General features: G+C 49.0%; 1 protein-coding gene across 1 annotated transcript; it reads left to right on the top strand.

Moving 5' to 3' along the window:
- Window positions 1-3,917: 3,917 nt before the first annotated feature.
- On the top strand, window positions 3,918-15,207 carry GALR1 (galanin receptor 1). The gene is made up of 3 exons (XM_060119535.1): window positions 3,918-4,583; window positions 8,035-8,100; window positions 14,890-15,207. Exons 1-3 carry the CDS (start codon window positions 3,918-3,920, stop codon window positions 15,205-15,207), a joined length of 1,050 nt encoding a protein of 349 aa, XP_059975518.1.
- Window positions 15,208-15,487: the final 280 nt, after the last annotated feature.

The raw sequence follows: 15,487 nt of genomic DNA on the forward strand, positions 1-15,487 counted from the left end.
AATGGCTGAGAATTTTCCAATATTGATGGAAAATATTAATCCTCAGCCTCAGAAGCTCAACAAACCTCAAGAAGGATGGAAAATGAAAACAATCAAACACAATGAAGTGAAATTATAAAACACCGAAGATAAAGATACTAAAAATTGAGAAAACAGTCAAATTATCTACAAAGGAATGATGATAGCATGGCCTGACTTCTCAAGAGCAAAAATAAAAGCTCTGGAAAGTTGAATAATGTCTTCAAATCACTGAGAGCCAAGAGCTGTCCATCTGGTCGACCACCGGCTGATGGTTGAACTAACCACAGTTTTGGGAATAAATGAGCAATTTTTATTGTTGACACTAAAGGAAAATTTGAAATAAATTCTTTAAGAAGAAGGGAAATGATCTCCCCCAAAGGCCTAAGAAGCAAACATGCCAAGCATGTCCCTGCCTGGTTGCTTTCCCTCTCACTAGGATGCTCTACACTCAATATGCAAAAGGTGCTATGATCTGAATGACATATGTTCATGTGTTGAAATCCTAAGTCCCAGCATGCTGGCATTAGGAGGTGAGGACTTTGGGAGGTGGTTAGGTTAGGAGGGTGGAACCCCAGGAATGAGATGAGTGCCTTCATAAAGGAGACCCCACTGAATTTCTCTGAACCTTCTCCATGTGGGGTCACAGCAAGAAGGCAGCCACCTACGAACCAGGAAGCAGGCACTGACTCTGCGACTGCCTGGATTTTGGGCTTCTAGCTTCCAGAACTGTGTAAAATAAGTTTCTGTTGCTTATAAGCCAGCTGGTCTACAGTATTTTGTTATAGGCTCCCAAACAGACTAAGACAAAGGCTTTCCCCTTTACCTCCTCAGGTTCCCGCTTTCCCTGACTGCCGTATAATTACACTCTCCAGTCACTGTATCCTATCCTGCCTTCTCCTCCTTCATAGTATTTATATGGCATATTATAGCTTTATTTATTTTTAATATCTTCTTTCCATAATAAAAGATAAGATTCATGAAATAAGGGACTTGGTTTTTTTCGTTGCTCTATTTTCAGAACCTAAAATAATTTCAGGCACATAGCAGACACTCAAGGGTAACTAGTAAAAGAATAAAAACAGACCACATTCCTTCTCCTTCCAAAAAGAGGGAAAAAGCCACCTTCAAATGCAACCCTCAAGATGTCAAAAAAAGGGGGGGGAAAGAAGCATGGATATAAAAAACAAATAGGAGGTATAAAATAAAATGTTAAAAATAAGTCCATACAGATTAGACTTATAATTTATTATAACAATACATGTAAGCAGACTAAACTCATCAGTTAAAAAATTAGAGATTGTCAAGTTGGATTTTTTTTTTTTTTTTTTTTTTCTGTACGCGGGCCTCTCACTGCTGTGGCCTCTCCCGTTGCGGAGCACAGGCTCCGGACACACAGGCTCCGCGGCCATGGCTCGCGGGCCCAGCCGCTCCGCGGCATGTGGGATCTTCCGGGATAGGGGCACGAACCCGTGTCCCCTGCATCGGCAGGCGGACTCTCAACCACTGCGCCACCAGGGAAGCCCGTCAAGTTGGATTTTAAAGGAATTCAGTTATGTGCTGTATCCAAGAGATATCAGGAAGTCACAGGACATAGGAAGATTGCAAAAGATAGAACCTGCCAATGGAATGCAAAGAATGTTGGTATATCTACAGTAATAAGAGACAAAGTACACCTTAAGGGAAATACAATCCTAACCATATAATATTCAAATAAGGCAAAAACCCCACAGTATATTATTTAAGAACATATGCATATGCCATAAATGTATAGATAAATGACTTATAGAGGATGCATTTAGGTTACCTGGAAATGGGGGGGGGGCAGTCGTGGAGGTTGTGATTGGGGAAATATATAAAAGTGGTTTCAACTCTACTGATAATTTCTTTTATTATTCTAAGCTGCATGGTGGGTACATGAGTATTTCATAAAGTTTTATCATAGCTGTTCCATGTTGAAAATAGTTCATAATAATAAGAAAGCTCTTCCCCAAATCTAATTACAAACAACTTTTGATGCAACAGGCTGTCCAACACAGGGTACTCTGAAAGTGTAGGTCAGAGAGCCCCTTGGGAAGAAAAGCGACACTGATGGGCAGGACAATTGAATGAGCTTTCCAAGCATCCTCTTAGGGAAGGCAGGGGCGTTCTTGGGTCAGCCAGTTACTTAAACTTAATCTCATCCTCGGGAAATGTGTGTGGATATAACAAGGGAATTGTGAGTATTAAATGAAACAGTGAATGCACGTAAAGTGCTTGATACATAGTAGGTGTTCAGTGAACTGCATCAAAATCTTTGTGGAAATGGAGCAGAATAGAACTAGCGAGTTAGAGTCAAAGAGAAATTAGATACTACTTACTTCCCAGACTTCCCCAGGCAAAGTCAGCACCTGCCCGAGGGAACGCTGCATCCCGTTCATCTTTGTATTCCCAGCGCCCCAAGCACTGTGTCTGGCGCATAATGGACACTCAGGCATCATCTGGAGAATGCTGAAATGTACCAGGATTCTTATGGACAAATCATATAAACACTGCAAATAAAGGAATCAGTTTCACCTCTCTAGTTGTGAACCAGCAAGATTATAAACAGGATAATGTTTACTAACACTACTACTGTACACTTAAACAGCTCTTTTTGGGGGGGGGCGGATCCACATTTTACAACAGTGGTATTAAACGTGTTCTTTTCACTACACGAATATTTCACGTCTTCTGTTTATGTCACTCAGATGAGTAACATAAGGCAAAACTGATCTCAAGTTGGACGATGTAAGCACGACACCTTCCGCTTTCATCTTATCCACATTTATCAAGAAAACTCAAACAGGCCACTCGTTTTTCTTTCCTGCTTATTTGCTCCCTAGCAGCGGGCAGGGAGGGGCAGTTGGGATTAGGGACTTTACAAAAACTCCGGGTTGCCTCAGGGCCAATCACCGACTTCTTGGGCTTTATTCCTGGGGCAGGGAGGGCTCTCCCCGACCGCCCCCCACCCCGCCCCCGGAGGACGAGGATGAACGGCGCTGACGGATACCGAGGCCTGCGCGCCGCCGCCTCCCCGCCCAGTGCGCACGGAGCGCGTTCAGCTTCCCTTGCCGGGGCCGGGGCTGCACGCGGCGTTTGTCGCCTTCGCTGGACGCAGGCAGGTCCGCACCGCGCGGAGGAGAGCGCGCGCGGCCGATCGTGGCGAAGAGGTGGGCGGCGACCCATCCCATTGGGATTCGTCCAGTCTCTCCGCGCGGGGAGGCCCCCGGCGGGCGCGGATTTCCGCGGGGCTGAGTCCTGCCTGCGTCTCAGTGGCGACGGAGTGGCCCCCGGCCAATGCCCACAAAGGCACGGAGCACTCTCCCGTTTGACCAAAATCCGCGAGCGAAGAGAGGCGCCGGCCGGCTGCGAGGCGAGGGGAGCCCGCTCCGCGAACCGGGCGGTACGTGGCCGCGCGCGCGGCTGTGTCCCCGGAGCGCCGCGGGCAGGGAGCGGCGCAGAGCAACAGGTGCAGCCCGCAGCCACTCCCGGGACGTGGGAGACGACCTGCAGGGGCTCGGAGTCGGTAAGGCGCGGAGAGGGCTCTGTCCACCCCCAGGGCTGCACCGGCAGGTCCGTCCCCCCGGGTGCGGGCGGATCAGCGGGCGGTGGTGCCTGGGCAAGGGGAGCCCTGCGTTCTCCTGACAACCGGCCCGGTCCGGGAAGGTCCAGCTCCGGCTCCGGTCCGTGTCCTCTCTCGGGCGGCCCCGTGCAAAAAGACGGTGCCACTAGGCACGGGCGCCCGGGCGCGTGCCCATCAGGGAGGCTCAGAAACTCGCGCTCTGCGTGCCAGGGGCTGGGTCCCCCGGCGCCCCGCGGCGCCTTCCTTCCCCGGCCAGCACCCTTCGCCGGCGCGACCCGGGCGCCCCCCACGCGCCATGGAGCTGGCGGCCGGGAACCTCAGTGAGGGGAACGCGAGCGGGCCCGAGCCCCCCGCCCCGGAGCCCAGGCCCCTTTTCGGCATCGGCGTGGAGAACTTCATCACGCTGGTGGTGTTCGGCCTGATCTTCGCGCTCGGCGTGCTGGGCAACAGCCTGGTGATCACGGTGCTGGCGCGCAGCAAGACGGGGAAGCCGCGCAGCACCACACACCTGTTCATCCTCAACCTGAGCATCGCCGACCTGGCCTACCTGCTCTTCTGCATCCCCTTCCAGGCCACGGTGTACGCCCTGCCCACCTGGGTGCTGGGCGCCTTCATCTGCAAGTTCGTCCACTACTTCTTCACCGTGTCCATGCTGGTCAGCATCTTCACCCTGGCCGCGATGTCGGTGGACCGCTACGTGGCCATCGTGCACTCGCGGCGCTCCTCCGCCCTGCGGGTGTCCCGCAACGCGCTGCTGGGCGTGGGCGTCATCTGGGCGCTGTCCATCGCCATGGCCTCGCCGGTGGCCTACCACCAGCGCCTCTTCCACCGGGGCGTCAGCAACCAGACCTTCTGCTGGGAGCAGTGGTCCAGCCAGCGCCACAAGAAGGCCTACGTGGTGTGCACCTTCGTCTTCGGCTACCTGCTGCCGCTCCTACTCATCTGCTTCTGCTATGCCAAGGTGGGCGCGGGGCGGGTCCGAGGGCCCCGAGGCGGCTCCTGCGGCCCCGCACCCCTTCCCGGGACCCGCATCGGCCCCGCCCCTTTGCCCTCATTCCCCAGAGTTTTCTGCGGGGACCGCGCGGTGACCCTTCCCTGCCCCCCCCCGGCCTCGGGGGTCTGACGTTGCGCGGAAGTTACTCGGAGTTTGGGCAACGCCAGGGAAAGTTTGCAGCAGGTCACTTCCCGGGCGCCCGCGTCCTCTCGCCCCGGCCCGGGGCCCTGAGGTTGTCCCGGCGGAAGGCGACGTCAACGCCCACTTCTCAGTAGGTGAAAGCCGCGCCTCCCCTACAGCCCGCGCGAGGGCCACCCCACGTGGCCGCAGGGTCACGGCGATCTTGCCGGGTGGAGGGTCCACGCCCCTCCTCAGCCCTCAGCAGGGCCCGATGGGGAGATTTCCCTGCCCTTGGGGTGCACGGGGTCGGGGGGGCGGGCGGGGACCGGCTCTGTGAAGACACTGCTTCTGGCGACAGAGCTTTGAGTTTCGTCTTATACACAAGCTGGGCGTTACAAATCCAAGTGGTTAGACAGTATTTCTTCACCGAGTCTTGAGGGAGTCTCCAGAGAACTTGGGATGGATGGGCTTCTAGCTGCTGTTTCCCCGTTTCAGTCCTTTTAGGAAGGGGTAAGGAATATGAAGTGACTCAGGTGGCAGGTCTAAAAGCTGAGAGACACACTGTTGACACACCTCTGGTCCCCTACCCCTGCACCTCCTTACTGGGAAAATGGCTGTTACCTTCCTGGTGCCAGCCTCCCCCTCGGAGCTCAGCACAATCACATTCTCTTTTGTTAATAACACACGAGTCTGAAGATTTTATACTGATCTGAAGGTCTTGTTTATACTGGAGTAAAAGTATATGCTGGATAGTCATGAGACGTGATTCACGGGGTGAGCTCCGCTCTCCCTGACACACTCTCCCCAGACCCATCACCATGAGAAAAATACTGCTGTAACCACATTCTGAAATTTCCACCATTTTATCTTCATCTCTCTCTCTCTGTATCTCTCATTCTATTTCTCATAAGGCCGGGACTCTAGGACTCTGAATAATCAGATGAGGTAGAACGGCAGTCATTTCTTATATTCAATTCATAGAGTTTTTTGTTTTTTGTTTTCCCCCAGCGGAAATCTTGACTAAAAGCCACCTGGTTTTGTTTGTCCCCTCCCCCCACATCATCTGTGTTGAGTTATGTCTGTTTTGAATGGTAATATTTCTGGATGTGATCTGAAAGAATGTCCTGCGTCAAAGGGTTCTATATAAAGAGATGCGGTAAAGATGGGGCAGTTGGGAGATCACTGCAGCTTAGCTCTTTGGTAAATGGCTGTTTTATTCATTTCATCTTCTGCAAATGCAAATCAAAGCTTGGTTTGCACAGCCCAGTGGTCTCCAATGTGCGCTATCTCACTTAATCTGCAGGCCACCCAGTGGGTTGGAGCTAGTGTGCATATTTTATTGATAAGGAAAGAGGGTTCTTGAGGAGTGAAGCAGCTGACCCACAGGGAGGATTTCATTGCAGGGATTCCCAGCCCCCCAAGAGAGGGGCAACTGCTGAGGGCCTGTAGGTCATGGACCTTGGGTCTAGAGTGATTCTTACAATATTTGCTTCTTCATTCATCATGACATGGATTAGACTTGAAGCATATTCTTCCTTCATTTCCCGAAAGTCTTTGGGGAACATAATTCAGGTCTTCTTGATGGAGACAACAAGGTAAATGTCTAGGAATAAATTCGGTTACATTTCTGTCATTTGAGAATTTATACAAGTCACACATAGGGCAAAATTTAAAATTTTTCAAAAATTCAAAAAATACATGATCATTGGGATATTTTTTATATGGAAATAGTTTGCTTTTAAGCATAACTGGAAATTTCTTTGGAATTCAAGGTAATATTTGCATATTCATTCCAAACCTACTTGGGTGTTTTCTCCATTGACCACTCAGCAGCATTCCTTAGGCGGTTTGCAGTTACCCACGTGATCCCCCGGAGTTTGAGGAAGGAATCAGTAACCCCCAGTTAGTGTTATGGAGCAGGTAACTTTTCCATATGGAGTCCTCTCCAGGTGGCCCTCTCTGGTTTTGTTTTGCTGCGTCTCCTCTTGTCCCTTGCTTTCGGTGACCAGTGTCCTCCTGTGGTCTTCTGGGACGGCGGTCCCCAAAGAACCTTGCCAGGCCGGTCCTCTCCAGGCAGGGTCCTGTCCAGCCCTTTCCTTCCCCTTGAAAGTTCTCCTCATTTGTTGCTGCCAAAGCCTCTCTTCTATCTTTGCCTTAGATTTGATTTTTTATACCCCAGTTTCTGTTGGCAGGACAGTAAACTAACCCATTGTCAATGTGCTGAGGTGATCCCAAATGTCCCTGTAGCAAGTGAAAGGCTTGTCTTGTAGAGGATGCTAAGCCTCTGTAGGAAGTGAGAAGTATCTCAGTAGAGCTGGGAATTTGGGGTCGGAAATTCACGCCCCCCATGATGGCTGCTTGACCTGCATAGGAATTGTGAGGGTGTGAATAAGTCCCGTGGCTTCAGAATCAGGGAAGGGCCCTCCAGAAGGGCTGCATCCAGCTGAACGGAGCAGGCTTTCACAATAAATCCAGTTCCATTAAATTATTTCCATGCTGCGGTGCTTCAGGGAGACAGAGAGGTGGCTGGAACACTGCTTCCAGTTTTTGGAGAGACTCATTGAGTAACTGGTGGACAGTCTAAAGCCCTTAGTCACCCAGAGCTAATTTTCCTTAGATTTTTCACTCAGATGGGACATAAGAAAGAACTCAACACCAGTGTGGCATATGTACAGCCGTCTTGGCCCTGTTGTATAGCTTATATTGTAAATTCTTACATAGAACCAAAGTGACTCACATCATTTCTCCTGAGTATTACATTGGTGAGAGAAGACAAAGCTAGTTTCTCTAAGGAAGGAAATCAGTGTCTCCCTGGAAGCCTTCCTGATGGGACATTAATTGTAGAACCTTGATGAATGGTCTGCCAGTCATCAGTGATGCTGGAGGGCAGTCTGTAGTTTTTCCATGTATCTAGGATTTAACATACGGCAGGGACCTGGGGGTTGTTAAAATGTAGAATCTTGGGGGAAACCAAGGTGGAAGGGAGACCAACAAGGATGCACATATGGGTAGCGGTGTGGCTCTTTCTGGACGAAACCGCAGAGCTCCCTGCACCAGAACTCTCTGCCAGCAGGTGCTCCGGCCACAGATGGCACCTGGGCACCCCTCAGGGTTAGAGGAACAGGTGTCCTTGGCAATTCTTAGTCATCATTACTCCACCACCTCATGTGAATTTAAGTTTGAATGACGTTGTAAATGATGGTGGTCCCATTTCAGAACGTCAAGAAGTGTCGATGCAAAATGGACAGTGATTTGTGGGGTCTGAGACAAACCGATTTTATTAGTCTGTGTTTTTCAGGTCCTTAATCATTTGCATAAAAAGTTGAAGAACGTGTCAAAGAAGTCAGAGGCATCGAAGAAAAAGGTAATATTCATGGATTTACAGCCTATGCGCCCTTTCTAGAGCTCAGTTTATGTATACTCTTAGCTCTCCTTGCATTCACCCAGTGCCTGTGACGTTTTGGTTCCTGGGTACAGAGATTTGAAATGAGCCTCTTACCATTAGGCAGAGGGTAGAAATGGGAAGTCAGCTGTTGAGGGTGGCCAGGTGACCATGCTGCATGAAAATGTGGATGGAAGTCTCGGGAGGGGAGGAAAGGTGCATTTTATGGATTCTGAGCCTCTTGAGAAGGTATGTTCTAGGTTGGTTGGGACAGGGTGTCGAGTGGCTGGATCCATACTTTGCATGAAACTACAGTCATTTTATTGTGTATTTACCATGTCTGATGTGATTCCAGAAGGCCCTGTCTTAATAATCTTTCAGGAGAGTGTTGTTGAAGCCTCAGAAGCAGATGCACTGTTCTCTCTTCCTTCCAGACTTGTGCTGACTTTGGCCCCAAGGGAAGAGAACTAAAGATGGGAGGGGCCTCAAGGGAATTCAGCCCATTTTTAATTGTCTTTCTCATCCCGTGAATTCTGAATTCCAGAAGCTTCTCCTGAAGAGTATGACAGCATCTAACATCCTGCAGTTTATCACACTTCACATTTTGAGGAAAAACTATTTTACAAAGCAGGATTAATTTACCTCTTATTCAGATAATATCTATATCATCTCTGATTTTTAGAAAGTAGAATGAAAGTTGATGAGATTATTAGACCATGTGATTAGGGAGGACGAGATTATAACCAGAATCTTTACCCGCAAATATCACTCATAACATCTTAAAATACCTTGTTTTTCCTTCTAAATATTTATTATGATCAAGGACACATAATTTGCAGAAATTATAGTTTAATCATATTTGCTTTAAAAACTTCTGCATAAGTAAAGTACAGCTCTTCCTGACTTTTCCTTGTTTATAAACAATAATGTGGCTAAAAACACACCTGTTCTCAGAGTCCGTGAAAAGAAATAGCAGACAGTTGGTTAAAAAGCACAAAGTTTAGCTTGTATTTGAAGCAGTTAACACCCTTGGGGAGGGTGGGGCTTGCTGAACTTCCGCAGAGGTTTTGCCCTTGGAACGCGGTACCTGCTTATGGTTGATGCCAAAGATTTTCTGCCTCTTGACAGGAAGGAAATAAAACTTTTCTTTAGCATTGGCTGGATCTTATTTGCATGCTACAGTTAGTTTTAGTCTATATTTGAAAACTGTTGGAGAGAAATTGTGGAGGTTCCAGAGGAGAAAAGTGATTAAAAGAATGAAAATAGGGCTTCCCTGGTGGTGCAGTGGTTGAGAGTCCGCCTGCTGATGCAGGGGACGCGGGTTCGTGCCCCAGTCCGGGAGGATCCCACATGCCACGGAGCGGCTGGGCCTGTGAGCCATGGCCACTGGGCCTGCGCATTCGGAGCCTGTGCTCCACAACAGGAGAGGCCACAACAGTGAGAGGCCCACGTATAGCAAAAAAAAAAAAAAAAAAAAAAAAAAAAAAAAAAGAATGAAAATAGATCTTGGAAGAAATGATTAGAAAAGCTTCTGTTTTACAGTAAAATGATCTAAAGATTAGTGATGAGTTTAACATTTACATCGTTTGGTTTTATGTGTATACGTGTGTGTATGGGGTGTGTGTGTGTGTACATATATATGTGTGGGTATATATTGTATACGTATGTGTACATGTAATTCTTACCATGGGAGAAGTTTTCAGCATTTGGAGGAGGGAAGCTTTTCTCTTCGATGCTCACAACCTCTGACCCTTAATAACCACTGAACAGATGGCAGATCTCTTTTGATATATTTAATTGCCTCTTTTTTTTGCACAGAACAAATAGAGTGTGGTGCTGGGGCCTGTGTGTGTGTGTGTGTGTGTGTGCACCTGCGTCTAGGCAAGGGATAGTGCACAGGTGCAGGGGTTGTGGGGGGGAGAGGGAATGGGAGAGAGAGATGAGAACGAGGACGAGCAGACGGGAGACAGAGGGTCCAGGACGGAAAGCCAGCTTGACTGTCAACCCTGAAGGCAGAGACGGGCCCATGGTGATGTCCCCCCGGGTCTTCGCACAGAAAAGTGTTCCTGGTGTGTATACATGTTCAGTTGCTGGCGGATGACGGGGTGATGTGCTAAGATTTTGATAGTTCATTCATTTCAGCTGCGCCCGTTTCCAGCTCCCCTCTCAGTGGCTGAGAAGGGCACCTTCCTCTGTGCCATATCCACCCACCTAGGGAGCCCTTAGTGTTAAGGCTGGTAGCGCTCACGGGGTAGAGAGTTAGGTCTTTCATCACAAACGTGCCGACCAGTTATCCTGCATGTTTGGAGGAAAATACAAAGGAAGAGTGTGATTTCCGTTGCCAAAATAGTAGTAATCATAGTACAGAGCCCTGTGCTTGATTAATACCAGGCTCTGCTGGACATAAAGACACGTTTTCTGGCACAAGACTGATTAGACACTAAAACGAGATTCTTAAACAATTTCCAGGAGACCTCCCAGTGGGACAGACCTCCCCACCGGATGGTTCCTTCTAATAAGGAAGTAGATGTGAGGCCCTTTTGGTACCCTCTCAACCACGAGGTTCTTTGAACAGCTGCTCTTTTTTCCCCCTCTGGCTTGAAGTAATTCAGCAAGCTTTTTGGCTGTCATTTATACAATTTACAAAATGTTTTTCATCACTCTCATCTTTTAGTCACTTTTTTCTTCTCTGCCAAGTTCCATTAGACGGATTATGAATAAACTTCTTTGAAGAAAAAAAATGGATGTCTCAGATGGCTTGAAAAGGAGCATCTCAGAGGAGGGGGAGAAATTAGTATTTTCCAGATACTTTCAGAATGAGGAGTAAAAAGAAGGCAGGCTAATAAAGGACCCAACCTCAAGTATAGGAATTAGTACAGAGATTTAGCACATGACCTTAAATGATGACTTCTTTTCTATCAGACGATGATATGGTGGTTCTGTACTCTGCACAGACACGTGGGGAAAGTAGGAGGTGCATCGGATGCACATCCATCTGTGATTGAGGCCAATGATACTGTAGGAAATGAAAATAGCCTCATTCCCCACAGAGGGGACTTGTCTTCTTACCTGCTGACATTTCAAAGGAGAAGAGAGGAAGCAGCTTTTGCGAATCCTACTGAGGAGACGGGGTGGGTCAGCCTAGGCGCTGTCAACATGGAGGAAATACTTGAGCCTTTCACTTGGGGTGGATGAGATGATTTGCTTTTGTTGTGGCCTTTGTGGAATTCTTCACCGGTTCTTCAAACACCCGATTGAGATGTTTAGAAAGGCAGGTTCCTGGGCAGCTACCTAATCCCCGTGACCTCTGGAAATAGAGCCATCAGGCATGAGGCCTAGATACCGGAATTTTCGCAAAGCTCTGTCCTACATGATGATGGTGCGCTCATTTGCTGGAAACCCGGGTTTGTGGTTGTTAGTACAACGCCTTATTTTGACCAGGTCTTGACCTGGAGCTGGCGTATTCCAGGCGCCTGAGTCGGGTGTTAGAAGCAGTGGTGGCTGCAGAACCTGTTCTTCGGGATTTCTTTCCTGCATTCCCTCCCATGTCTTCCCAGTTCCCTGGACCCAGAGGCATCTGCAGCAAGCCTCTGCTGCAAAGGAGACAGAGGAAGAAGCCATGTACCGCCTCTGCCTCCATGCAGGGATGTGCTCGCCTAACGTGACGCCATGGCCTCGTGGACGCCTCCAGGGCTGCAGGGCTGAGCGCCAGGGCCCGTGTGCAGGGTGCCCACTGCTGTACCAGCTCTGACGGGCTGAATGCCTGTGAAACAGCCTGAAAATAAATAGTGAACCCTTGCTGACAGTAAGCTGGGAACACAAACATTCTATTAAACTCTTTAGGGAACAGGCTTCGATAAATGATATAGTTTATATGAGTACCGATTGAGTATTCTTTCCTGATTTATATTGTAATTGTAATCTGGTCACATTTCAAAGCTACAGGTAGACCAAGAAAGAAAACCTCGTTCATGGTTCTGAAAAGACCAGTGGAACTGCTAAAAATAAAAGGTAGATTTTGAATGGACTTGGGTAAACAGACAGTAACAAACACCCCAAAGAAAACATACCATACTGCCCATTGCTCTACAATGATGCAAAGATACAATATGGCTCTTATCAATAAGCTGCTGGGGTATATTTCTGCCCTAAGCTTGGTACTTAGTAAGAACTTCCTAAAAGGAACAATGAAACAGAATATCCAGAGAGTATTTTGTGAAGCACAGAGATCTTCTTATTGTCTTAGAAAGAACAGATGTGTTCTGTTCTATTTGTAGGTATAATTATGTCTAGATGGTTTTTATTAAATCATCTGGGAATGTATCCCACACACTAATGGATAAACAGATTGATAGCGGACAATCCCTTAATACATGTGAGCAGATTGCTTGTTTGCTTTGTGTGTCACGTGGTCGGTGGCTTCAATCTGTATACGTGCCACCCTATAAAAACCTGTCATCAGGTTTGTACCTAAGTTGTTTGAAGTGTTGAAATGGACCAGGCCCAGTCAGGGAATCATCAGGTTGGGTCACGCTCTTCACAGGCCAGGAAAGTGAAGCCCAGGGAGGTGACATCATTTTTCAAAGGTCGTTAACCTGTTTATGGCTGATGTCGGTCCTTGGCTTTTGCACGATCCGTGCACCTTCTCATGGTAAGCTTAGCTCTCATCTCCAGCCCCCCTGACCACCACGTTTGCCTTGACCTTGACCTTGACCTGAGGTCTGAGCGTCTCCTCTCCCATTTCTGCCTGGGTTTCCTGGCTTCCAGCCCGTGTCTTGGACAGACTTCTTCTCTGAGTCAGTCTGCTACCTCGTGTCCCTCCTGGAGGAGTTTTAGTCCTTACCTTCGGGGTGGTGTTGTCCTTAACAGCAGGATTCTAATTCATGGGAATTAATAGGAAAGTCATTTTGTCAGGTGGGAACATTCCTGCGTGGCCGGGGTCTGAGCATCCCCCCGGGGAAGAGTGTGTGGGTCCGCAGTGGTTTCCTCGTTGTGGAATCACTTTGCTCCACCCTGTGAGGCTGTGGGAGAAAGAAGCCTCCTTCCTTCTTTCTCTCTCCTTCCCCTCAACCTCCCCCACACACACTCGTGGATCCCAGTCGCGATCCCAGTCTCTCTAGGGGGGAAGGTGGGCAGGGTACCACCAGGTAGTGCTTACAGTCGATTTAGGGTCGTGACTGGGAGGGGATGATGTGCACCCACGCTCTCCTGCTCTGGGAGGTGTCCTGACGACCAGGGCTTCAGATGGTCACATTTCCACTCTGTATGTTCAACACAGTCTCTTAGAGCATCACAGCCTGGGCTTGATCTGAGGAGGAAGAGAGGCTACTGGATTCCCGACCTCAGGGGAGAGACTGAAAGCATCTCTCTCTCTCGTGTCCTTAATTCCTTTCACCTTCGAGGAGCAAACACCCTAGAAGAGAATGGAGTGGGGTGGGCGCTGGAGCAGGACAGCGAGCCAGCAAACGTCCCCCCTGTGATTCAGTTACACGACTGAGCCCACAGACCTGCCCTAAAACTCTGCGGTCCAGACAGCCCTGGGTGCTCAGAGACAGGGATGCGGCTGCCGTTACCAGGTAGATCTTGTGGGATGTTCTCTCCCTGGGCGCCAGCTGTTCAGAGCACGGTTTGGGATCCCATAGACCGGCCTCCAGGTGTAATTCTGCCTCCTGCCGGGGGGCACCAGGCACTGTCCTAGCCAGGCTAGGTCTCGGTGTCCTCACCTACACCGCGGATCATGATGCCGTCTGCCCGGATTGGTGGCAGCGAGTGAAGAACGCACAGCCAGCAGTCACCGAGGTCGCCTCTCGGTGCCCCCCGCCCCCAGCCCTGACACCCTCAGCCGTCAGGCGGCTGAGCCCAGCTTACAACCTTTTAAGGAAGAAACCAGCCGATGGCTTTCTATTTTATAGTTTAAAAAATGTTAACAGCCCACTGTCTTTTGTTCGAATCCCTGGAGATGGAGTTTTCAGTTAGTTGCACTGTTGGCTTTTCAACGTGTCCTGAATTGGTGGTGATGGAGCACAGGAAGACCGTCCCAAGATTTAATCCCAGCCCTTTAGGTTTGCAGCCCGTGGCGGGCACTCAGAACAGATGCAGCGGGGAGACGGGGGCACACGCGTGGTGCGTGGGAGGGACGGCTCCTCTCGTGCTGAGGTTCTTGTTCAGGGAAGATCTTCTCCCATCATCTCAGCAGAAATCTCAAAGGACGCGTGTGGACCCTGCCTCTGATTTCTAGGTGTTTCAGATGTAGGAGCGCCAGGGAAGGGTTGAGACACAAGCAAACAGGGAGACAGGCCCTGACATGGCTCCCTGGACCCACTGCATGTGTTGGGGGTCTCTAAGTTTGTCCAACTTCAACAAGGAGAAATAAATATCTCTTCTTGTTTGTTGAGGCAACTCTTGGAAGCAGCGTTCATGAGCTCAGCTGAGCGGCCGTCCTGGGCTCAGTCCCACTATGTGCCGTGCATTGGGTTGTAAAGTTACCGTGTTCAATCTGTGTGTTCCTGTTGCCGTGACCCAAAGCACGCTTCCTGTTATCCACATGCGTTTCACATACCTGCTAGAATTATTCCCTATGGAGGGTCAAGGCCGGTCCCGGGGAAGTTTTGAACAAAACTGCTGCACGAAGTGGAGGTTAACACCTAAGGCAGATTGAGTACGTACTTGATCCTGTGAGAATACACAGCAAATTCTCTCAGGGCGTGCTGTGAAAGGCTGGGTTCCTTTCCTGCTGTAATCGATGCATCGCCTTTCTTTTCCTTCTCCTAGACCGCGCAGACGGTGCTGGTGGTGGTCGTGGTTTTCGGGGTCTCCTGGCTGCCTCACCACGTCATCCACCTCTGGGCGGAGTTTGGGGTCTTCCCACTGACACCCACCTCCTTCCTCTTCCGGATCACCGCCCACTGCCTGGCGTACAGTAATTCCTCCGTGAATCCCATCATTTACGCGTTTCTCTCTGAAAATTTCAGGAAGGCTTATAAGCAGGTGTTCAAGTGCCACGTTCGCAATAAGTCACCTCTTAATGACACTAAAGAAAATAAAAGTCGAATAGACACCCCACCATCAACCAATTGCACTCACATGTGAAAAAGATCAGCGTGTTCTTCGTGCGGCGTTTCCATACTTGGGGACTAGACACATAAAAAATACAATGAGGTGTTAAGCAAGGCAGCAACTTGTTATCTTAACAACAATTCATATTATATTAATTAAATTCCACTTGTGTTTAAAAAGTACTTTGATCTACCTGGAAAATCCCTAGGTCTAGTGAAGATTATTTCTAAATTTTATTTTCTTTCTAAATTCTATTCCATAAGCAGAAGAGAATAAAATAGTTTTATACCTCTTAAGAAATGGAAGTTTAATA

This window comes from Mesoplodon densirostris, chromosome 15 (genome assembly GCF_025265405.1).
Source record: "Mesoplodon densirostris isolate mMesDen1 chromosome 15, mMesDen1 primary haplotype, whole genome shotgun sequence".
In the NCBI taxonomy this organism is placed as follows: domain Eukaryota; kingdom Metazoa; phylum Chordata; class Mammalia; order Artiodactyla; family Ziphiidae; genus Mesoplodon; species Mesoplodon densirostris.

Bases quoted from the DNA above. Each gene is read 5' to 3' on its own strand.
- GALR1 (XM_060119535.1), top strand. From the start codon at position 3,918: ATGGAGCTGGCGGCCGGGAACCTCAGTGAGGGGAACGCGAGCGGGCCC. The intron at 4,584-8,034 runs GTGGGCGCGGGG...TGTGTTTTTCAG, and splicing joins TCTGCTTCTGCTATGCCAAG to GTCCTTAATCATTTGCATAA. The intron at 8,101-14,889 runs GTAATATTCATG...TCCTTCTCCTAG, and splicing joins CAGAGGCATCGAAGAAAAAG to ACCGCGCAGACGGTGCTGGT.